The sequence below is a fragment of the Pogona vitticeps genome, chromosome 1, assembly GCF_051106095.1.
Source record: "Pogona vitticeps strain Pit_001003342236 chromosome 1, PviZW2.1, whole genome shotgun sequence".
NCBI lineage: Eukaryota > Metazoa > Chordata > Lepidosauria > Squamata > Agamidae > Pogona > Pogona vitticeps.
The window spans coordinates 38998394-39023554 of NC_135783.1; the positions used below are offsets into that span (position 1 = coordinate 38998394).

At 41.0% G+C, this 25161-nt stretch overlaps 1 protein-coding gene across 2 annotated transcripts in view; it reads left to right on the forward strand.

Annotated features, from left to right (window-relative positions):
* Positions 1-25161, forward strand: part of GALNT14 (polypeptide N-acetylgalactosaminyltransferase 14) — a 319424-nt gene that overhangs the window by 126972 nt on the left and 167291 nt on the right. For both annotated transcript variants that reach the window (XM_072991127.2, XM_020812187.3), the window contains exon 2: positions 20503-20672. In XM_072991127.2, the coding sequence (XP_072847228.1) occupies positions 20503-20672 (170 nt within the window). The remainder of the gene's footprint in view (positions 1-20502; positions 20673-25161) is intronic.

Sequence of the window (25161 nt, forward strand, 5' to 3'; positions counted from 1 at the left end):
CAGAGAGATTGAAACAAACAACTGTAGTTTATAAATGCCTATTAGAAGGTACTAAATTTGATACCAATGAAATGAGGATAGATTGGAACAAAGAAGTAGACTGTCTGGTGGAAATTTATCAGTGGAAATCTGCCCTAGCTTCAATACCTTAAAATCTTTTTAAAGCTAACGTTGTGCTTGGTTCAGCAAAACTGACATTTCAGACATATTGGGTGCATTTTATTTATTTAGATTGGCCACATCAGCTAAATGCTGGCAATGCAACACAGATAATGTTTCTTTGAGGTGTATGATTTGGGTCTGTTCAGTGACTCTGTCCTTTTTGTTAGGTGTATTACGACAAACTAACTTTGTACTAGAAAAATATTATACATGTGGATATGTGTGTATTTTAAATTATGTTCCTGAAGTTTGAAAGTTAACTGATGGTTAGCACAGTAGGATCTTATAAGCTCTTGCCATCCATCATTTTCTCATTCAATAATCAGAAGATCTTAGCTACATATGAGTGTCTGTTCCACAGATGCTGATTCCCTATGAGTCAGCATGAAGTGGGTTTTTTGTGTTTTTTGGGGATGTGTGGTCAGCTTACATTAATGGGAAAAATTATCTTGCATAAATTTATGCAAGAAAAACAGCTGCTAGTGGCATCAGGACAACTCTTGGTGATCTGCTGGCACTTTTTGGCTATTAAAGCCCCCTCCCCTGTCCTGAGGCCCCCCAAAGGCTTCCTCAGAGCAAAAGGGAGTCCCAGGGAGCCTTGAAGCCTGGCATAGTGTACATGGGCTAAATGAGAAAGTACAGATAACACATAATTAGGAACAGAGCTTCCTTAACATGAAAAGACTGGTTATTCTGACAATCTACATTTGGCAATTTAGCATGCTTTTGTTTTTTAAAAGGGGAATTGGGAGACAGCAACACTTTGCTTCAATGTTGTATATTTCAGGGATTGAGGATTTTCCCCCCCACATACTCAGAGGGATAACTTGGTTAAAAGTAGTCACTTGCCATAATGTTTTATCCAGCCATCAGTGCTGGATAAAACAATGCTGTTCCAGAAGGCTTTTAATTATTAAATAAATAATATCAACTGTGGGTCCTGATGGCAATATTTAGAGTATATATTTTAATTGTATTTTAATTGTTTTATCTTTTTTACTGTATTTTAATTGTTGTAAGCCGCCCAGAGACCTTTGGGTAGTGTGGGCGGCATAAAAGTTAAATAAATAAATAAATAAATAGAGGCATTTTATTTGCTTCACAAACAGAAAAAAATAGTAGTTTCAAGAGAGATGCTTTGTATAAATTACAGAAACCTTGATAGAAAAAAGCAAGACAAATCACAGCGGCCATCAATTTCCTGGCATGCTGACCCGATATGTCAGGATAACATTTCTCACTGAGAACAAGCAACTCTAAATGCTCAGGCTCCGAATATCTTTTAGGGAAAATGGCACCTCTTGATTGTTTATGTGAATGATACCATAATAGGCACATATATATTCCTCCGACTCATCATGTTGGATCCATATGGAAAGATGTTATAAGCCAATTGTGATAATATTGTTATGTGAGAAGCTTACCTCTTTGTATCACATGCAATTGTTGTCAACGTTTGTGTTTTTCATTATTTGCTTTATGGGTTGTTTGTCTTTTAGAATATATTCTCATTTGAACTGTTTTGATGCATCCACAACAAAAACATTAATAAAAATGTAGAAACATAGAAGTGGCAGCAGCAATTTTGAAAATGTTCTTCATATTCCTGGCCTAGGCTGTCAGATTTTTTTTTTATGGTATCCAGATCAAACCCTAAAGAAGGGTTTGGTCTGGAAGGAAGATGTGAAGGCTAGCAATATAAGCTGTTATTCCCTAACAGCTTTATTAACATCAGTGGCTCCCTCACCTATTAAAATGTAAGGGGGAAATGGGGTTGACTTACTGCTTGCAACACCTGTAAGTAAATGGATTCGCAGCAGCATTGTGGTGCCAAAAAGTAAGTCTATATCCATGAAAATAGTTGTTGGTTTGACAGTCCTGAATGGAATTCCCATGGTTATCAATCTGCAGGCTTTGGGAGAGCTGAAGAAAAGACATCGGTCTGAGCTGCTCTTTTCTTGCTCTAGCAATCCTTGTTGCACTGTAATCGCACAATTATTGTGCCATTAAAATGTCATATTCATAGAAACCCACATAAACAAAGCATTAACAATTGCCAGAAAATTGTAGTCTTCACTGCTAATGACCCGCTCCTTCTCCCCCACCCTCTTATTTTTTCCCCTGAGCCTTGATTTAAGAGGCAGACATTCAGAAATATGTCTCCTAGCTTAGAGAGTTTCAATTTTTAATGTGCTGTCACAGTCAGAGACTTTCCTTTATTGTTTTTATTTCAAGCCACAGGTGTTTCCAAGGCGGCCACATTGTGAGCTGGTAAGGGAGGAGGCAGCTGTTACCTGAGCATCTTCTCAGTTGAGGGATGGTGTCAAAAGCCTCTTGTAATAAAGGGAGAGTTACTCTTGAAAAGTGTCTGATTTCCAGCCTGGAAAAAAAGAAACACAGGAGATAAAATTAGACTCTATGTTTTCATTCCTCCAGTTTCCTCTCTCCCACGTAAAGATGACATTTCTGAGTTATAATTAATGGAAGATAGGGAAGAGAGGTCAGAGAGAAGGGAAGTGGACTCAGTCCATCAGATTAATTGCTCATCAAGCAGTGTTACCTTCTATTATAAATGAATGAAGCCAGGTCCTTTACACTTCCCTGTCATCCCCATGAGATCCTGCCTAATTGATTCCCGAGGGATTCAGGTGTGTATTAATTCACAGCGTGTTAACTCTCTTTTTCAGATAAGAGATCACACACTTCTATACGATGTGATGAACAGTTTGAGGTCTCCCCTGGGTTGGTTTTGTTTTTGTTATTTACTAGCGCTAAGCATTTTAGTTGCAGCTTCTTCCTTTCTTATTGTAGAGCTTTTTCTTGAAGAAATGCTAAAATGCAAGATCCTACTGTCCTCAGATGAACCGCAACTGTCACTGTCAGTTGATGCTTTAACACACTCTGTGATTAGTCTTTGTCCTGACAGTCTCTTATTTTATCTCTTCCCCTTTGCCTGAGAATCTGAATGTGCATCCATGCACATTAGTGTGATTCAGATCAAGCCTTGCTAGCTTTTTTATTAGGTTTGGGACAGGGGCTTTTGCAATACATGGGTATTTTGTTTTTATACTGCAAAGCTTTAACTTATGGATTTGAGAGTACATGGGGCAAACCAGATCCAAATATGTGTTTCTTTCCTCCAAAAGCCTTCTTCTGCATACTGTAATGGCACTGAGTTGGGTTCCAGATGTTGGACTACAATTTCTATCTGTGCTAGTCAGCTTATCCAAGAGTGAGGAGTATTGAGAATTCAGCTCAACAATGTGAAGAGCTATAGGCTGTCAATCCCTCTGCTAAGATCTTGTTTGGCTTCATTCTAATTCTTCTAGTGCAGACATTGAGGATATTTGGTACTCCAGATGTTATGGACTTCAGTTCCCAAAAGTGCCAGCCAGTATGGCCAATGCAGAGATTATGGGAGCTATTGTAAAAACTGATGGAGGAGCCGAGGTTCTTTACCCTAGATAGAGCAGTTGATGGACATGTCAGAAGCTGAACTTATAGGTCCCATTCCTTTACCCTATGGTTTTTTTTTTTGTTTTCTGTACAAAAATATAATAGTTTACTAATCTTTGTAAAGGAACAAACACTTTTACAGCACTTATCTGTGCCATAGACAATATGGCCAAGTCCCACATATATTTTCCAACAAGGAGACAAGAACAATGACAGCAAACCTTATTCCATTCACTGCTATGTGTGGAAACCAAGGCAGATTGTAGTCCAAGCAAGGGCCCTTATCTAAATTGATGGAGGGAGGCATACACACACAGGTTGCTAGTGATGAGCGGACCTGTTCTGGTTCCATAATGGATTAGATAATGCCATTGCAAAAACTACAAGGAAAAATAGATGCATGCCAAGGAATCAGAAAAGAATTCTCCAAGGGCACACCCATTCTGAGCATGCCTTTAAAAAGATCTGTGCAAGCACAATCATATACATAGGATGAAGGAAGCCAGTGTACCTAGCACATCTTGCTCTATGCTGTATTGTGCACACTTATTCCCAGATATCAGCAGAGACAACACATCTTGGAGTAATAGTAAAACCCCACAGAGGCAAGATCTTAAAGACATGAAATATCAACATTCTACTGCTTGCTGTTGCTAACAATCAGATATGAGAATAAGAAGTTTTAATCCTCCCACACACACAGTTACACTTCTTTTGTGCTTTAAAGGGCCAGTGCAGTCTCAGTCTTGGTTGATGCAGTCATGTGAAAAACTATGTGGATTGTGCAATCATGTAGGACAGTGGTTCCCAACCTTGAGTAATCCAGGTGTTCTTGGACTGCAATTCCCAGAACCCCTGGCCAACACAGGGTGAAGGCTTCTGGGAGTTTCAGTCCAAGAACACATGGGTTACTCAAGATTGGGAACCACTGTAGTCTCCTTGATGCCAAATATGTTCTTATAGAAAAGGACTACTTACATATGCACACAGAAAAATACTGTGTTACTTGATTGATTGTAAGCCCTCTCAGAAGTGAGCATGATTTTGTACCATGCTTATACTGTACTGAGAGGAGTGCATCCTGGTTTGGATGGTCAAAATATGTCAAACAAACCTAAAATGCTATTCAAGCAGGTGTGGTCATTGGAAGCAGTAAAATGAGCAAAAGGAGGTCCTCCAGATGTTGCTAGACTACAACTCTTGTCAGCCTTACCCCACATTGGCAAGGTATGTCAGGAGTTGCAGTGCATCAGAACCAGGAGGACTGCCGTTTGCCTACACCCTTGCACTAATGTAATTCTGAATGTGCAGTGGTTAGGTGAAGAGCAAAGTTCAGCTTCTGATGCTACTGGCAGCTGGGCTTTTTTTATGTCTGTGCCAAATACTGGGCTCCACAGTTTTTATTGTAGAGGTGTGTAGAAGCTAAGTCTCTTTTCAGGGGATTCTGGATGTGTGAGTGAGCCTTCTCTCTCATTGCTCAAGGAAGATATTACTGTATATGACACAATTCTGAGCCTCCTTTTGAAGATATTTTCCATCCAAGGGACTATGTGATTTACAAGTAGAAGGAGATGGATAAGGGATCTTGAAGATGCCCATCCAGAGTTAACAGCACCTGGAAAGCAAAGTCAGCAAGCACACCAGTCACCCGATAGTCTCTACTCGAAGGAGGGTTGTGCTCTTCTAGGCACATATAAAGCTTTCTTACATCATGACAAGTGGTTAAATAGTTACAATAATTTCTCATTTTGCATCTTTACCTATAAATATGATCATACCTGTACATGTAAATATGCATTTGAATCAAAAAAAGAAAGGACACGGTCAAGATAGCAGTAACTGTAAAGCAATTCTATTAATTTGCCACAAAAGCAAAGAGAAACTCAAGATTTTGCAACAAAGACTTTGGCCATATATGGTAAGAAATGCCAGATATTCAAGCTGGATTCATAAAAGGAGGACGCACCAGAGAAATATAAATGTAAATATATGCTGGGTCACGAAGAGTTGGACACGACTAAATGACTAAACAGCAACAAAAACAACAAAATAATTGGAAAGTACCGAACAATTTGTGGTTTATATATTGCAGCGAAACCTTTCCTTGTGTCGATCATGAAAAGCTGTTGACTGTTCTAAAAGAAATGGGTATACCACAACATATGATTGTCCTAATATTCTGGACAAGAGCCGACTATGAGGAGAGAATAGACAACAGCGTCAAACAAGGGTGTGTTTTATTTTCCTATTTGTTCACTCTATATGAAGAAAATATGAAAACTTGGATTAAATTCAGATGAAGGAGAAATGTAGATGTCTCCTTCAGATGAAGGAGAAATGTCAATAATTCAAGATATGTAGATGCCCATAGGCAGTAAATAGCAGTTAACCTGCAGTGACTACTAATACAGTTGCACATTAAAAAGACAAAAATTATGGCTACTATAGAATTACACAACTTTCCTGCTGACAGTAAAGAAGCTGAAATTGTTAAAGATTTTTTATAGCTTGTTTCAATCATCTGTCCAAATGCAGCCAAGAAATAGAAGAAGACTAAGGGTGTGACTAGATGGCCAAATTATCCTGGTCTGGATCAAGCTACATTGTGCTAAACAGGGTTGCTTTGAAGGGAGGCATGTTGTCTGGGGTGATCCTTGCATCTACATGCATGAATTCACCACACTGCACCTCAAGCGACTTCATTTGGCCCTTATTTCGCTTTGAATAGAATAGAAAAGAAAAGAAAAAGAGAAGGGAAAAAAAATTCCCTCCTCTTCTCTGTGCTTCGTTTACTGTTTTATGATCTTGGGAAACAGAAAGTTTCCTTCTGCTCCCCTGTGCATAACATAAACAGTGGGTCTCCCCCTTTCTTTTAAAATCAGGTACTGAAATAAATGGGAGCAAATCCTGCTATGCAAGCATGTCTAAGTATAATTCATTTGAAGATTTGGAACAAATGAGATCCTGAAGACTAAAACCATTGGTTCAAACTAATGCTTGGAGAAGCAAAGATGGGGAGCATTACTTTGTTGGAGTACATCTTCTGCAGTCCCAGTTGTCTTCAGGATTCTGGAAGTTGTGGTAGGACAAATTTCACATCTCTGTGGGAAAGTGTTTTGGGACTAAAAATGCTAAGAATCCAAGCGTTGTCCAGAAAAGTAGCTTTTTCAGCCCCTGGTTTAGACTAATAAACGCCGATGCTAGAATGCATATTAATCATACTTAAAGTTTACATTTTCAGGGGACTGAGAAACTGATTATTGCAAAGGTAGATATTTTATTTTTAATAGCTACTGAGGCAGATTATTTTTCTCCATGAAGCCTCGATGGAACGGGCGAGGATTCTTCCCACATCTCTGCCCCTCAGCTGGGGCTGCTCACAGTCTCGCAATTTCTTTATTAACCCACAATTTTATATAATTAATACTGGCCATTAAACTGCAGCATTGAAAGAAAAATGGCCTAATTTCTAAGGGGGAAAAATTAAATGTATTACCAGTACATAAGAGAAAATGAATATGAGACACCAAGAGAGGAATCTTGTGGAAGATAAATAGAAAGGCAAGTAGGGTATTGACTTGATCCTTCTCCAGTGCATGCTAATTTGGAACTTAAAGTGAGTTAGATCATAATAAATTAAATTTAGATTTCTGCACATCAGTTAAATAAGTCCCCAGACAGAATCCTGCTTGAGTGGAAGAAGAGATAATACATGGTGGAAAGGTTATAATGAAGATCTTATCCAATAATCCATAACTGATGTGCTATCCTGGATGAGCAAAGGTGCTTCCTCTTTTTGGCATATTATATTTGTACCTCTCCCTTATCACTGATGAAGGAACAGTTAAGCTATCAGTCAGCTTGAAAGACAAGTTTTAGTTCAAGCCAGTGGTAAAATGGTGAGGCTACATACAAAGGCTATATAGTCCAAACTTATTTGGACTATACTTCTTCTGCTGCTCCAAAACACTCCTTCTGACACTTGGCACTTAATTCACCTTGATGGGACAGGTAGAGAGGTGAAACATATACTGTAGTCAGGCAAATTATGTGCTGAAGTTTTGTCTAGGAAGGTCACGTGGTCATGTTTGTGGAGAGAAAGAGTGCAGACAGACAACAAGTGCCGATGGAAAGGTTGTCCCCAGTCAGGAGAGACTAAGGACTCATTCACACAGTGTTGCCATCCTCAGTTATTCTAGGATTATTGTGGTTTGTTCTGTCATGTTTTGTTGCAGATTTGAGTAGATCATTCTGGTACAGCTGTCAATGCAAGGGGAGAGTATTTATTCCTATTTGTACTGGGATGCATAAGGTTGTCCTGGTACCACCTGTCCACACACTTATTGAATTGTTCTCAACCTCTTATTCCCAATGCAGATTGCCATCCCCTTTTGCCTATATTTTCTTTCATCTTCCTGCTTCCTTGACTCTTTCCTACGTTTCCTCCTTGTTTTATCCATTCATATGGTGCGGAAGGATAGAGACTGAGCAGCAGAAAAAATCTGTGAAGAAATGGCATCATATTCACAAACTACATGGGTCAACATAAAACAACACAGTGCCAGGGTCCATGTGAGTAGACTCTGCACAGAAGTACAGTGGTGCCTTGCTTAGCGATCGCTCCGTTGAGCGATGAATTCGCTTAGCGATGGGGTTTTGGCCATTGCCAGAGCGATCGCTTAGCGATGGCTCCTATGGGGGAAAATCGCTTTGCGATGATTGCAGGGAAGTGATCATGGCAAAGCGACCCTTTTTGCACAGCTGATCGGCGGTTCCAAAATGGCAGCCGGGAAAACAAAATGGCCGCCCGCTGTTTTGCCTCGCTTTAGAGGCACCGAAAATGGCCACCCCTATGGAGGATCTCCGCATAAGGTCAGTTTTTAAGCCCATAGGAACGCATTAAACACGTTTTAATGCGTTTCTGTGGGCTTTTTAAAATTGCTTACCGATTAAATCTCTTAGCAATGTTTTTCCTGGAATGGATTAACATCGCTAAGCAGGACACCACTGTAGAATAGAACACAAATATACCACCAACTGGCGGTGGTGTAAATTCCTCCCCCCTCTGAAAGAAAGGGTTTTGTTTTTGTTTTGTTTTTGGTCTTATGTTTACCCTGTTGACATTAGTTTAAGTCCTAAGTCTCAAGATGAAAGAAAAGTGGAATTTATTCAGTACTCAGCATGTTTTGGCTAATATCTGTTGTGGCTACATTAGTTACAGTGGTGATAAATTCATGTAATATTTTATTTATTCACATCATATTGTAGGCATTCCTCAGTCTTGAGAGAATATGGTAACGTACTCTGAATAGAGGTCTTGGAACAGCGTCTGGTGTGGCTGAGAAGGCCAATTCGAGCATGACAATCCCTTCCACACTGAAGACAAATACAATCTGTCCCCCCAATCATATATACTCTCAACATAATACCTAATTTTGTTGTTATGTGCGGTCAGGTTGCCTCCAACTCATGGCAACCCTGCTCAGCTTTTGTAAACTGAAGCTTGCGGCTTCCTTTACAGAGTTAGTCCATCTTATATGTGGTCTTACTCTTTATCTGTTGCTTTCCACCTTTTCCATTTTTATTATCTTTTCCAGCAAATCCTGTCTCATGCTGTTCTCAAAGTAGGACAGCCTCAGTTTCAACATGTTTGCCTCCAGAGATGATCTAGCTTGATTTGATCTAGGACCCACTTGTTCATTTTTATGGCAGTCCAAGGTACTTACCATATTTTTTCATGTATAATATGTCGCTATGTATAAGATGCCCCCCTTTTCTAACCCAGAATTTCTTTCTTTGCAAGAAAGTGGAGGGGGAAGGCGGGGATCAAAGCACTTTGATTCCTGCTTTCCCTCTCCACTTTCTTGTGAAGAAAGTGCTTTCCCCCTCCAGTTTCCTTGCAAGAAAGTGTACAGGTGCTTTCCCCCTCTTTACTTCCATGTATAAGACAACCCTAAATGTTTAATCTAAATATTTTAGAGAAAATTATCGTCTTATACATGGAAAAATACGCTAATACGTACTATAAATTAGCAACATATGTGAGGAACTCTTTCACTTCATTAAGCAACTGGTACCATACTGGGAGACAGGTCCAATGTTTGTAGATTAGTCTGTTATTGTAGCTGTTTCTTTTTTTCTTTGTCTGTCTGTTTGCTTGTTTGCTTGCTTTTTTGTTTAAGTGACAGCACGGTTTCAGAAAGGCTCTTCCAACAGATACTGGGACAACTAGAAGGTGTCTGTAGATTGTAACAATTCCCTGAGAGGAAGAACAAGCTCTAATTCCTCACCTATGCCTTACAGGGCCAAAGTCTCTCATCTCAATATTCAGTCTATTACTCCTTTCATTAGCTGTGTGGGTTGCATCTTAAAAGAAGGTTGTGCAGACTTTTCTTCTAGCTCTCAAAGTAAGAGTACATGAACTATTCAGCTTGCCCAAGGCTACACAGGCTGGCTGGTCTTCTTGGAGGCACAATGGGGTTTTGAATTCCCAGCCCCTGCAATTACTTTATTTCATTGTTTTCTTTCATATGGCGTATCAAGTAGCAACATTTATCCTAATATAATTGTATTTATATGCTTCTTTTTAAACAAATATTCTGCCTTCCACCCAGTGGTGCTCCAGGAATAAAGTATGTTAATAAAATGGCAATTCAACACAGAGGCTGAAATCCTATTGCTTAGTGCAATAGATCTCACTAGAGTAGGCCCATTGAATCACTGGGATTTGGTGGGTAAACTCTTCCATAAATTTGAATAGGCCTACTCTAGTTGCAATTTACTTACTTTGTCACAACTACAGTAGGCTTATTTGAATCAATAGAACCCACCCAGCCCCTGTGGGCCTACTCTAGTGTAGCTTACTACACTGAGCAACAGGATTTCAGCTGGAGTAAAAAGACAAATACAGTGGTGCCTCACTTAGCGACGTTAATCCGTTCCGGAAAAAACGTTGCTAAGCAATTTCATCGCTAAGCAATATTAAAAAGACCATAGAAACGCATTAAAACACGTTTAATGCATTCCTATGGGCTAAAAACTAATCTTTAAGTGAAGATCCTCCATGGGGCGGCCATTTTCAGTGCCTCTAAAGCGAGGCAAAACAGCAGGCGGCCATTTTGTTTTTCCAGCGGCCATTTTGAAACAGCCAATCAGCTGTTAAAAAGGGTCGCTTTGCCATGATCGCTTCCCCGCGATCATCGCAAAGCGAAAAAAACCCATAGGGACCATTGCAAAGCGATCGCTTTTGCAATCACAAAAACTGTCACTAAGCGATTTAGTCACTCAACGGAGCGATCGCTAAGCGAGGCACCACTGTAAAAGCAATGAAGGTAAAATAATTTATAATATGGTGTGAGAAAATTTGTTGCCCTCCTGATAGTTTTCGACTGTTGCTGTATTCATCCCTGTGCACTGGCTACACTGGTTGGGTCTGATGGGAATTGTACTCTAAGAACATATGGAGGGCTACAATTTTTCACCCCTGTGAAAATACTTATCCTGAAACATGGGATACAGTCCAGCTACATTTAAGTTTTTAAGCCCCGTTTATTCCAACAGAAGAGAGTTAAGAACACATGAATACAAAAATAAATGGGAGTATATGTTCTTCACTCTGGCCAGATTGTGCCCAGTTTAGAATAAATGTTTGGTTTGGTTCTGTCAGGTGCTTTGACAAAGGATGGATTCAGAAGGCTGTCTGCAGTCGTTATAAATCTTCAAACCTTAAGTGTTTCCAGAATTCACTTGATGCAGTTTCCCTGATCTTTTACTGCATTGATAAATCATGTTTTACAAGATGGCTTTAAAAAACCCTGTATTGATTGTACAATATATTGGATTCCGACCAAAAACCTTGCAAACATGTTACATCTATCCTTCGGCTAGTAAATAGCTTGATGGTCTGGAGTGGCCCCAAGAATGAATGGTTTTAAGAACTTCCTCTAATGCTTTACGTCCTCAAATCCTATGTGCTTGGTCAAAATGTAAGGAATCTTCTCTTCTCTAACTATAGCATGGGTAGCAAGGGGAGCCATAAGCAGTGAAGAAATGTGTAAAAATGACATTATGTGCAGCCATATTTATTTTCCTTGTCAAATGTGCTCCGTCTGCAAGTCTAAAGATAATATCTTCAATTGTCAGCAACTGCAAAACTTGCCTTGGGATATGGGAATAATTTAGATCTTCCCTGACTTTTGCAGAATTGCTGGCAATAAAGTTGTGCAATCAAATCTGGATTAATACAGTTTGTCAGTGCAGAGGCTGGATCAGATCTCTCTTGTTTTCCTGTCTTTGGTCTAGCACTGTATATAAACATGTGAATTGTAAAGGCGTAGTTGCCACTGATTACCAAATATTTCTTATGAGTGTGATATTAATCATTGCAATGGGCAAGGGATGTGTGTGTTTTAGGGAGGGCCTGTGTAATGTACAAAAGGATGTGGTGCCTTATTTATTTATTTATTTATTTATTTATTTATTTATTTATTTAATTCATTTCATTTCTATCCCGCCTATCTGGTCGGATTCGACCACTCTAGGCGGCTTACAAACAGCCAACAATAAATATTAAAACATTACAAATAAACGAAGGTAAAGATCATAAGAGTATATAAAGAAAAGATCGTCAGGGATTAACTGTTGGGAAGGCTTGCTTATACATGAGTGTTTTTAATTGTTTCTTAAAAGCGAGGGGGCCACACGAATCTCAGGAGGTAAGTTGTTCCATAGGCGAAGAGCCACTGCCGAGGAGGCCCGATTTCTGGTCTTTTCCTTCCGGGCCTCTCTCGGCGTCAGGCTCCTCAGCCTCACCTCCTGGCTCGCACGAGTGACACGGGTAGATCTTGATGGGAGAAGGCGTTCCACCAGATATTGAGGTCCTAAACCGTTTAGGGCTTTATAAGTAAGCATCAATACTTTGAAGTCAATGCGGAATCGGATGGGCAGCCAATGCAATGCGGCCAGAGTGGGGGAGATATGTTGGTATCTTCTCACTCCACTGAGTAGTCTGGCCGCAGCATTCTGCACCACCTGAAGTTTCCGCAGCAGCCTCAAAGGTAGCCCCAAGTAGAGCGCATTACAGTGGTCTAATCTTGAGATTACAAGTGCATGTACCAAAGTAGTGAGGGCCCCCACGTCAAGGTAGGGTCGCAGCTGGGCTATCCGCCTAAGATGGAAAAATGCGGTATGGACCACAGACGCCACCTGGTTTTCCATAGTGAGCGCCGGGTACAGATGGATACCCAAGCTGCGAACCCCATCGCTGGCAGGCAGGGTCACGCCCCCAAAAATGAGGGAATTTCCCAAATCCCCAGCTGTGGGAGTGCCCACCCTCAGTACCTCCGTCTTGTCCAGGTTCAGCCTCAGCCCGTTCTCCTGCATCCATTCCCGTACGGTCTCCAGGCAACGCTGAAGGGACAGAACGGCATCTCCTGCAGTTGGAAAAAAGGAGATGTAGAGCTGCGTGTCATCAGCATATTGATGGCACAGAGCTCCACACCCCCTGATGACCCTCCCCAGTGGCCTCATATAGATGTTAAACAGCATTGGGGGGATGATTGACCCCTGTGGGACCCCACAGTTGAGGCTCCACGGGGCCGAGACATTCTCCCCAAGCTGTACTCTCTGGGGACAGTCCTCCAGGAAGGAACGGAGCCAGGCAAATGCCCGGCCACCTATACCCAACTCGGAGAGCCTCCCCAGGAGGATACCGTGGTCAATGGTATCGAAGGCCACTGAGATGTCGAGGAGGACCAGCAGGGAGATTTTGCCCCTGTCGGCCTCCCTCAACAGGTCATCGTACAGGGCGACCAATGCCGTCTCAGTACCGTGGCGCGGCCTGAAGCCCGACTGAAATGGATCCAGGGCATCTGTTTCATCCAGGAACGCCTGAAGCTGATCGGCCACCACCCTCTCGACTACCTTGCTTAAGAAAGAAACATTGGCGACGGGCCTATAATTGCCAATTTCGTCCGCCGCCAAGCTTGGTTTCTTTCTTATGGGCCTAATGAGTGTGTCCTTGAGGGCAGAGGGAAATCTGCCCTCAAGGAAAGACCCATTAATTATTACAGTAGCCCATTCCGTTGTTGAAGGCCTGGCTGCCTTGATTAGCCAGGCTGGGCAAGGGTCCAAAGAGGAGGTGGTGGCACGACAGCGGTCAAGCGTCCTGGCCACAGTGTCGGGTGAAACGGGCTGAAAAGAGTCAAAAGTCACCGGACAAGACGGAGCGCTGGACATCTCAGCTCGACTCACTGTGTTCAAAAAAGGGGAGAGGTCCCGGCGGATGGCCTCCACTTTAGACTTAAAAAATGCTGCAAATTGGCCCGGTGTGAAACTAGGGGGAGGCCTATCTCCTGGGCCAACTCCGGATAGGTCCTGTACTATATGGAATAGTTCCGCCTGCTGATTGGACGCCTCGCTTATCCAGTTAGCGAGGTATGTTCGATTGGCAGCCTTTACCTTGGCCTGGTAAAGGTTAGTAGCAACCTTGACAGCTATACGATTAAAAACCGTCGGGTCCTTTCTCCATTTGCACTCTAGCCGTCTCCTGACCCGCTTCGACGTCCGGAGATCCTGGGTAAACCAGGGCGCCGGGCGATCTCTGCGGCGGAGAGGGCGTTTAGGTGCGATCGTGTCTACGGCACTAGCCGTACTTTGAGACTTTCTGCAGTGGAGGACAGACTGCATTCCCTATATGAATCAAAGATGGTGTCTCCTCTTTCACACCATCTTGCTCCCAAATTCATAAAGAGCTACCGAGATAAGAGAGAATATAAAGACTGTGCTGGATGTGAGTATGACAGTGGTCAAACTGTAACCAGACTTTTTTGAGGAAACCTTCCTACAGCCTGCAAGATTATTTTTTACAAACCTAACATTTATTCTAAACTGGGCACAATCCAGTGAGAATCCTTTGGGAAACAGCCATATCCCATCATCGATCCCAGACACAGAGCAGGAATGTACTGAAAGCAGAGTGGCAAGTAGAAGCTAGCTCACTTTGGCTCTTTTAATAGACAGGAAGTTGACATTGTCAAGTATTTCAGTTTGTTGGCGATGGCAGCGGGGGAATGGTGGTTTGATGGTTGTTGTGTTTGGTTTCCTGTTTGTGCAGGAGATTGTCTGCTTTTGCTACTTGCTCTTGGAGTCATTTCTTTTGCCTTGCCCCTGCTTTTTTGGATCAGTTTTTGAAGGTTCCAGTGAAGAGGGAAAATGAACTGAAATAAACCCCACATGCCAGACTTTTCCATGTTTAATGGTTGACTAGCACACAGAAGACATGAAAATGAAAGAGGAACCTCACTAAATAACTCAAAATGCATTAAAAATGAAAGTTTCAGTTGCACACATCTGTATTGTGTTACCCCCAAAGCATCTTTTGCAAATTCTCTGCTGGGTTCAGAAAAGGAGGCTTTCTTATTCTGACAGACCACCTGGTGTTTATCTCTTATATGGAAGAGGAATGGAAGTTCCCACTATCAGAAAGCCAGCAATGATGGAGCGGTTAGAGTGTCAGACTACAGTACTTCTAGTTCTAGGCTGACACCCTAATTAGTTCACAAGACTGCCTCTCTGGGAATATCCAACTGTCCAAGAAGTCTCTCTGCACACAGAATAATATGAAAGTAGAATCTATCTATACCTGTTGGAAAAGGTGGCTTATCTTTATCTTATTTGAAAATATGTTTATAGTAGAGAGGAAGAGGCTGTTGTGTATAGAAAGAAAGCAGACCGCCGAAGAATTGATGCCTTTGAATTGTGGTGCTGGAGGAGGCTCTTGAGAGTCCCCTGGACTGCAAGGAGAACAAACCTATCCATTCTAAAGGAAATCAAGCCTGAGTGCTCACTGGAAGGACAGATCCTGAAGCTGAGGCTCCAGTATTTGGCCATCTCATGAGAAGAGAAGACTCCTTGGAAAAGACCTTGATGTTAGGAAAGTGTGACGGCAAGAGGAGAAGGGGACGACAGAGGATGAGATGGACAGTGTCATCGAAGCAACCAAGATGAATTTGACACAACTCCGGGAGGCGGTGGAAGATAGGAGGGCCTGGCGTGCTCTGGTCCATGGGGTCACGAAGAATCGGACACAACTAAACGACTAAACGACAACGACGACGTGTATAGAAGTATGAGACAGCTTTTATAAAGGAGAATTGAGACGACATGCTGGGTATTAGTGGAATGAACTTTCGAAGCTTAAGGAGAAAACGGGGAGAAAAGGATATAGAAGGGGAAAAGTAAGCGATCCAAAGCCTGACAAGAAGATGGTAGAGGGAGGAAAAAAAGAATATACGTTTTCCCAATCAGATATTACAAACAGCATATACACAAGAAACAGAGTTTTCAAGGTATTAAAGGTTTTTAAAAAAAATAATAGTGAGCTGGCAGAATCCTGAGTACAAAATTGCAAGCTTAAGATGGGAAGGCAGTAAGAGCAGAAAATAAAACATATTCATCCAGATACGGGATGTAGTTAATGCTGAATATAGTATCATAGCAATTTAACCTGAATGAAAGAAGTGGATTTTGCAATATTATATAGGAGGTGAGGAAAGTGGATGGACATACTGAGAGAGCCAATCTGTTGAGAAGAAACAGTACAAGAATAATGTACATTAACATTTGTATAATATTTCATAAGGATGGGATTTTTTATTTCTTGGACAACAAACCCCACAGTTCTCTATTTTGGGAGTTGTATCTCACAGTCAGACATCTAAATGTAGCTCACTTGGGAGAAAAGTTTCAACTGGAAGGCTTTGAGGTTCACTCAGGCCTAGCTCTGCCTAGCTTCCTGCTCAGAAAGAAAGCTTCCAGGTAGCAATGGGGCAGGAGGAATAGGAAATTTGGGCAGAGCTAGATTTAGTTAAGTCGTCTGTCCTTTCTCCCAGGCAAGCAACATTTGTGTTTGTGTGTTTAGTCGTTTAGTCGTGTCCGACTCTTCGTGACCCCATGGACCAGAGCACGCCAGGCCCTCCTGTCTTCTACTGCCTCCCGGAGTTGTGTCAGGTTCATGTTGGTTGCTTCGCAGACACTGTCCAGCCATCTCATCCTCGGTCGTCCCCTTCTCCTCTTGCCATCACACTTTCCCAACATCAGGGTCTTTTCCAGGGAGTCTTCTCTTCTCATTAGATGGCCAAAGTACTGGAGCCTCAGCTTCAGGATCTGTCCTTCCAGTGAGCACTCAGGGTTGATTTCCTTTAGAACTGATAGGTTTGTTCTCCTTGCAGTCCAGGGGATTCTCAAGAGCCTCCTCCAGCACCACAATTCAAAGGCATCAATTCTTCGGCGGTCTGCTTTCTTTATGGTCCAGCTCTCACTTCCATACATCACGACAGGGAAAACCATAGCTTTGACTATTCGGACTTTTGTTGGCAAGGTGATGTCTCTGCTTTTCAAGATGCTGTCAAGATTTGTCATTGCTTTCCTCCCAAGAAGAAGGCGCCTTTTAATTTCAGGGCTGCTGTCTCCATCTGCAGTGATCATGGAGCCCAGGAAGATAAAATTTGACACTGCCTCCATATCTTCCCCTTCTATTTCCCAGGAGGTGATGGGACCAGTGGCCATGATCTTAGTTTTTTTGATGTTGAGTTTCAGACCGTTTTTTGCACTCTCCTCTTTCACTCTCATTACAAGGTTCTTTAATTCCTCCTCACTTTCTGCCATCAGAGTGGTATCATCTGCATATCGGAGGTTGTTGATATTTCTTCTGGCAATCTTAATTCCGGCTTGGGTTTCTTCCAGTCCAGCCTTCCGCATGATGTATTCTGCATATAAGTTAAATAAGCTGGGGGACAATATACAGCCTTGCCGTACTCCTTTCCCAATTTTGAACCACTCAGTTGTTCCATGACCAGTTCTAACTGTTGCTTCCTGTCCCACATATAGGTTTCTCAGGAGACAGATAAAGTGGTCAGGCACTCCCATTTCTTTAAGAACTTGCCATAGTTTGCTGTGGTCCACACAGTCAAAGGCTTTTGCATAGTCAATGAAGCAGAAGTAGATATTTTTCTGGAACTCTCTGGCTTTCTCCATAATCCAGCGCAAGTTAGCAATTTGGTCTCGAGTTCCTCTGCCTCTTCGGAATCCAGCTTGTACTTCTGGGAGTTCTCGGTCCACATGCTGCTGAAGCCTACCTTGGAGGATTTTGAGCATAACCTTGCTAGCGTGCGAAATGAGTGCAATTGTACGGTAGTTGGAGCATTCTTTGGCACTGCCTTTCTTTGGGATTGGGATGTAGACTGATCTTTTCCAATCCTCTGGCCACTGTTGAGTTTTCCAAACTTGCTGGCATATTGAATGTAGCACCTTAAAAGCATCATCTTTCAAGATTTTAAATAGTTCAACTGGAATACCATCACCTCCACTGGCCTTGTTGTTAGCCAGGCTTTCTAAGCAACATTTAGATGTGTGTAAGTCAGGTAGAAATGTAGTCCAAAAAAGCAGCTTTTCTCAACCTCAGCTGGGACTGGTGAGAACTGGAATCCAACCCGCTCTATAGGTTGAATTTCTTTCTTTTGGTGCATCAGGAGGCATTTAGAGTTCTGGCATTTTAGAAAAAGTTAGTTAAATCAGTCATTATCCAATGGGTTATTTCCAGTGCATACCTCATTGAAATGAATGTAGGTTGCATGTAGGGAGAAGAATTGTGTAGTTTTTGTTCATTCATATCATGATATGCTTGATCTACAAGTACTGCAGCATAATGAAGCATACAGTGGGGTCTTGACTTAAGAACGGCTTGAGTTAAGAACATTTTGACTTAAGAACCGCTCTCATAGGAAAATATTGACTTGACTTAAGTACTTAGATTTGAGTTAAGAACTGAAAAAAACCCACGTGGAAGGCAGGGAAAGTGCAAAATGTGAACTTTCAGTTAACTGCTGGCCAGTGAAAAGGGTGCCTGTCTGCTTCCTCACTCCTCCCAGCGTTTAGAGAGTGGATTGGGAAACAGTCTTCAGACTGCCTGGTACTGTACTGCCTGGACTGTATTTTCCCTGCCTTCCCTGAACCTTTCTTGACCTAAGAAAAAAAAAGAAACAAAATATCCCCCTCTAGTGGTCGAAGGCGGAATAGCAGCTTCCCATTAGTTTCTATGGACGGAAAAGAGCAGATACGGATCAAATGGTTTTCAATGCATTCCTATGGGAAATGCAGATTTGACTTGAGAACTTTTTGACTTGAGAACCGCCTTCCAATACGGATTAAGTTCTCAAGTCAAGACCCCACTGTACTTCACAAATATATCTGATATTTTTTTAAAAAGAGGGAAAGAAGGTCTCAAACCATGTTGATAATAGCAATTTACATTTAAATGTTCAGCCATTCACTGGGGGTGCTTAAATAAATCTCCAAAACCTTTCATAATTATTGACAAGTAGCCATTTGGAACTTGCCTACAGGGTTATAAGTACTGTAGTTCCTTTGCAGTCCATGTGTAGTATGAAATGTTATGCAGGAGTATCTTGAAGCAGTCCCATGAGCGAAGCAAATAAATGGGATGAGCCATTCATTTGTTGGAACCATTGCTCCCCCCCCCCCTTTCCTTCCTGTTATTGCATGAAAATGTGCTGTCAGATGTGAATAAAATCAATTATGGGATAAAATTGCCTGTTTTGAAAGCTTCATTGTGTGACATTAGCAGGCAAAAGGAGCTAGGATATGCAGTTAACAATGACAAAAAAAAGAAGATCAATTATTGGATAAGAGCACAGTTTTTTCTTTGGTGTCGGGCTGATTGTACAAGTTTTGAATCTCTCTGTACTACACACTGGCTAAGATCAAAGAAGTTGTGGTTCCGTAATGATGTGATGTTATCAGGGGTACATTGTGTGAGTTCCATGGAGTAAGACTGCACGAAAGGACGGTTTGACTCGTGAACAGGTGAGAGTACTCAGGCAAGGAGTGCAAAGTGCAGCTGCTGTCGATGGTGAGCAGCTGCAAGGCTACGGCTTGGATGAGTGATAAAAGCAGGCACAGGAGCTAATGTGGCTAATTCTGAGATCATAGACTTTAACGCTATTTAAGCAAATTTGGTTTATTTATTTCCTGCTTTTAAGTCAGATTTCTTAGTGCAGGAACGATGAGGAGCAAAAACGGCAGAACTCACAGATGCTTTCCTTTTACTATCATTAAGCATACACCATCCCGATTGCATGCAAATTTCCTAACCCTACTCCAGATTCATACTTTCTTTGCCTCTTGTTTTTATGCTTTTATATATTTTTGTGCCAGCTTTAAAATATATGCAGTTTTGTATGCACACACCATTAACTAACTTGTGTTTGCGCACTGCAGTTTCCTCTTTTCATTTTTCAAATGTACATGTACGCTTGAACTATTCTTCTTTCTTTTGTGCATAATTAGGCTGGAAATCTACATTTTTCTGACCACAAATTGTGTTTGGTTCTGCATTTAGTCTTGGGTAGGGATAAGCAAGTATATACATTTGTATACATTTTGTGAACATTGATAAAAGTTTACTACATATGAACTAAAACATTTCCTCACATGGTTCTTGGAGGATTGAATTGTGTAAATCCAATTTTTAAGTGCCAGAAGGTTTGTTTGGGGTTGTTCATTTGTTTGTTTCGGCTTTTGTTTTGTTTCATTTTTCTTTTTAAAATGCTTGCACAACTCTAAAAAACTACACTTTAAAAAAACCTCAGCAGAGACAATTTCTCAGTAATCTCTAAAGGCAGAAGCAAAGTTTTAAAGACAGAGTATAAAGTAAAAAAAAAAAACAAGGAGAAATCAAAACCATGAGCCATTTGCTTAAAAAAATACTGTTTGCTTAAAAAAGAAGTTATCGTAAGTGTAAAAAGCCTACCTAACTTCAACAGTTCCATTATTGTTCTTATGGCATGAATATTTGTATGTGAACAGGGCTCTGACATTGATTGGGATGACCTCTGGGATCAATTTGAAGAGAGAAAGTACCTGAGTGCCCGGAGATGGAAGGGTGGAGAGGACCCATATCGACTCTATGCCTTCAACCAGCGGGAGAGTGAAAGGATACCCAGTGACCGTGCCATCCGTGACACTAGACATCACAGGTTCTATATTCTTTTTTTCTAATTTTATGTAAAAAATTATGGGCCAGTGTAGTGGATACAGACTAGGTCTCAGAAGAGCTGAGATCCAATCCCTGCTTGACCACAGAAACTCTTAGAGGGGGTCACTGTGTGTTAGATGCAAAACATAAGATGTAATAAATCTCATGATCATGAACTGCTGGACAGCTCAGTGGCTTAGGTCTCTGACTGCAGAGTCAGAGGTTGGAAGTTCAATTCCGCACTGTGTCTCCTCCTCCTCCTCCTCCTCCTCCTCCTCTTCTTCTTCTTCTTCTTCTTCTTCTTCTTCTTCTTCTTCTTCTTCTTCTTCTTCTTCTTCTTCTTCTTCTTCTTCTTCTTCTTCTTCTTCTTCTTCTTCTTCTTCCTCCTCCTCCTCCTCCTCCTCCTCCTCCTCCTCCTACTACTACTACTACTACTGCTACGACTACTACTACTACTACTACTACTACTACTATGTATAGATGAGCCAATGGGATCAAAGCTTTCCAAGTTCTTTGGCCCTTCAGATGTTAAATTATTACTCCCATCACTTGTCACCATTGGCCAGGTTGCAGTGGCCGATGGGAGCAGTAATTTATCAACATGTGGATGGCTTCTAACTCCCCAGCCCTGTCCTGTAACCTATTCTGACACCTAAATAAGGGCTTCCAGGTATATGATCATTTCTCCTCTCAATATATCAGTGAGTTAAATTTGTAGTATTAGCTTATTCTATTTTGTGATGTGAGAAATGATTTACAGTAAATATTTTGTTTATTTTATTTTATACATTTATATCCCAATTTTCAGGAAAAAAATTACAAGGCACTTTATAATATTAGTTACTATGCCCACCTTTACAACAAAGGCAGAACGCTAGCGGAGGTTTGAAGGATCATCTATATCATTGGTGGGCAAAATGTGGCCCTCCAGATGTTGTTGAACTGCAACTCCCATAATTTCTAGCCCACAGAGCCAATAGTGAGGAGAGTTGGGCCTAGCCCACACAGTGAGGAATGTTGGGATTTGCAGTTCAGCAACATCTGGAGGGCCGTACTTTGCCCAGGCCTGATCTATATTAAAGTGGGATATTTGCAATAGAGCAGATGTTATAGATGCATTGGTGAAATGGAGAAAACCAGTGGATTACATGCATCCTGGAGAGAAACTCTGTAGGACAAAGTGGGATGGATGAACTGGGGTCGGGATAGATGTTCTGTTTGTTCAAGAGGTCAGCAAGTAAAACTAGAATTTTCAGAAAGAGCTATTTCCTCCACAGAATCATTGTGCGCAATACAAGGCCCCAAACATAGTTCAATATTGGGGACACACTACCCTGTTTTCCCAAAAATAAGACCTAACCTGAAAATAAGCCCTAGTATGATTTTTCAGGTTGCTTGTAATATAATCCTACCACAAAATAAGCCCTAGTTAAGTGAAACCCTGCCCTCCGCCATTGTGCAGCAACCAGGAGAAGATGACATGACTGTATTTGAATAAATGTAGATTGTTGTACATGAGCAAAATAAAACATCCCCTGAAAATAAGCCCTAATGTGTTTTTGGAGCAAAAATTAATATATTTTCAGGGAAACACGGTATTATTTTGTATTCATGAAGGCTTTCACGGCCGGGATCTACTGGTTGTTGTGGGTTTTTCAGGCTCTTGACTTTTGGGCCAGTGACTTTGGAGCCCGAAAAACCCACAACGACCACTGTATTATTTCTTTGATCAGAACAATCATGATACTCCTGAGATGGGGAATGGAGGAGGCATCTCAAAAAGAGGAAATGTTGAAGTAGTGACATCATTTGCCTTCACACACAGTAGATAAATGCATGTTTCAGTGACAATATATATATATATATATATATATATATATATATATATATATATATATATATATATATATATATATATATATATATATATATATATATATATATATATATATATATATATATATATATATATATATATATATATATATATATATATATATATATATATATATATATATATATATATATATATATATATATATATATATATATATATATATATATATTATAGATGCTGTAAGTCAGTGTGCCCTAGATGAGGTAGTAATGGAACCAACCAGAAGGGATTTTTTTTTCTGAACTTGAGTTCCATGCTGATCTAGATTCAGGTGGAACTGTTGTTGACTTGGTTGCATACGGTGATCACAGTACTACCAGATAGTGGTTTTTTTTTTTCATCCAAATGGAAACGTGCTACAGGAATCCAGTCTAGCATAATCGTCTTTGACTTCAAAAGATAAAACTACACACACACACAGAGAGAGAGAGAGAGAGAGAGAGAGAGAGAGAGAGAGAGAGAGAGGAGGAGGAGGTGTTGATTTTAAAAAAAGTTGAAGGAAAAGTCAAGAAATTAACTTACTTAAACAACGGAAGAGGCAAAACTCGCCCTGAACATCATCCTCTAACAGCAGATCCACGTTTAAGCCAAAGCTTCAACAACATCTTGAGTATTGATTAGACATTTCTAAATGTGTTTCTCTATAGAAAGCTTTCCTCTTTCCCTCTCTAAAACCTTAAGGCAACAGTCAAGGCAGGAGCCAATCTATACCAGATAATATTGCATCAATGCTTAACTGCGAGTACTGCTGAGATTTTCATTTGCTTTTAGACTGTAGCCAGATGCTCCTTCCTCCGGAGGGAAGATGACAGTCCTGATGGGTGTCAGTTAATAGCTAAAGAAAAAGTATGTCATTCCTAGAGAGAAATAATAAATGGAATATTTACCATCTGTCCCACTGAAGGTAGAAGTAGATTGAACTGAGCCTTCATTTCAGTCCTACCCTTTGCTTAGGAATCTGTACTCCACAATATTTTATTTGTCTGAGTATATTTTTAAGGGATATACAACAGTTGCTAAATTCATCATTCTCATTGATTTTGGCTGTCTCAACGTGATGAGGAACCTTGATGAGAAATTTTCAAGCATCACAAGATTCCTCACCTCCAGGTGAGAATGAGATGAGGAGAGCTATTTGTTCCTGTCAGGATCTCTGTAATTTGTGCTGAGTGTCTCTAGCATAAGGATATAACGAATACTGACTGATTAAAATTCTTATACCCATTTAATTTTGTCATGTGTGATTGGGAGTCCTTAATGAGAAAATCCCCATGTCTGCAACATCTCGTGGCTAGAGCATGAAAACAAGATGACTGGAAGGGTCAGCTTTCACCTGCAACTTTTCTAGCTTGCCTAAAAAACACAACAGTTTGGATTTTTCACCTCACGCAGGAACAGCAGAAATCCTGTCCCAGTGACTTTGGATCAACATTTATTTCTCAAATTGTGTATTCTACACAAATTATTAAAACCCACATGGCTACTGCTTTGTTGTGTAGATTTTTAAGAATCGGAGTCATCCTGTGGATTCTATCTTTCTAAACAATCAGACCTTCCTAATTCTATCTGCTTCCTATTTCTCTTGCCCATTCATCAGATTCTGATGCATTGCAGATGTCAGAACAATATTACGGAGGATTCACAATTAGCTAAGTACCGCCCAAGCACCAGGGGAGTGGTGTCTTAACAGTCAAGAACAGCAGACATCTGGTAGGCTGGGCCATGCATGGTAGAAAAGGGAAAAGCACAGCCAGCCAGGAGGAGGGGAGATGTCCCAGTGGGAAATACGGCCCATCATTAGACAGCTGTTTGGGTAGATTCAACAGAGATATATTCTAACACCACAATGTATTTTGCATGCAGACAGTGCCACTGTGTCTCATAAGAAGGAGGAGCTGTGGGTGGTGTGATGCCCTGGGCTCCCTAAGGAACGCCTAGCATTCAGTCAGAGAGTTTGACAGGCCACTTACCTACCACTTTTGCACTGGGACAAGTCCCAAGACCTCAGCAGTGTGTAGCGTAAGCCCTTTGAACAAGTCTGACCGTAAAAGAACACTTTACTTTTACCCAGTACTTTGCAAGCACAGACACATGGGCTTTGTGATTCCTTAGAACTCACAACAGCTCAGTTAGATAGGACTCTTAAAGATAGCTAGTTTGTGGCCCTGTTCACCTCCTGGATTTAGCCAGACCCTGCCATTCAAGAGACCAGTCCTTTTGTAAGAATGTTTATAATTAATTTTTATTAGAAAAATAGAATCAGTTTATATTGCACAAGCTTTAGCATAAAGAAGACATTCAAAGATTATTACAGTTAAATAAAATAACTATTTCACTTTAAAATAATAAACACTACTAAGCTGGGCTGAGGTGGGCTACAGTGGGCTAGCCCCACCTCCTTCTTTCTTGTTACTTACATCCTTTCTCAATCAAGTTCCTTTCTCTCCCATCATCATGGAATCAAAATCCAGAACAGAATTTCTTTCACATAACCCATTGTCCATTTTCTACACTCTCTAACTCCTCCCTTCTTCTTGACAATTCTGACTGTTAACCAATTAGCCTCAAGGGGCTATAATACCTTCCTCCTCCC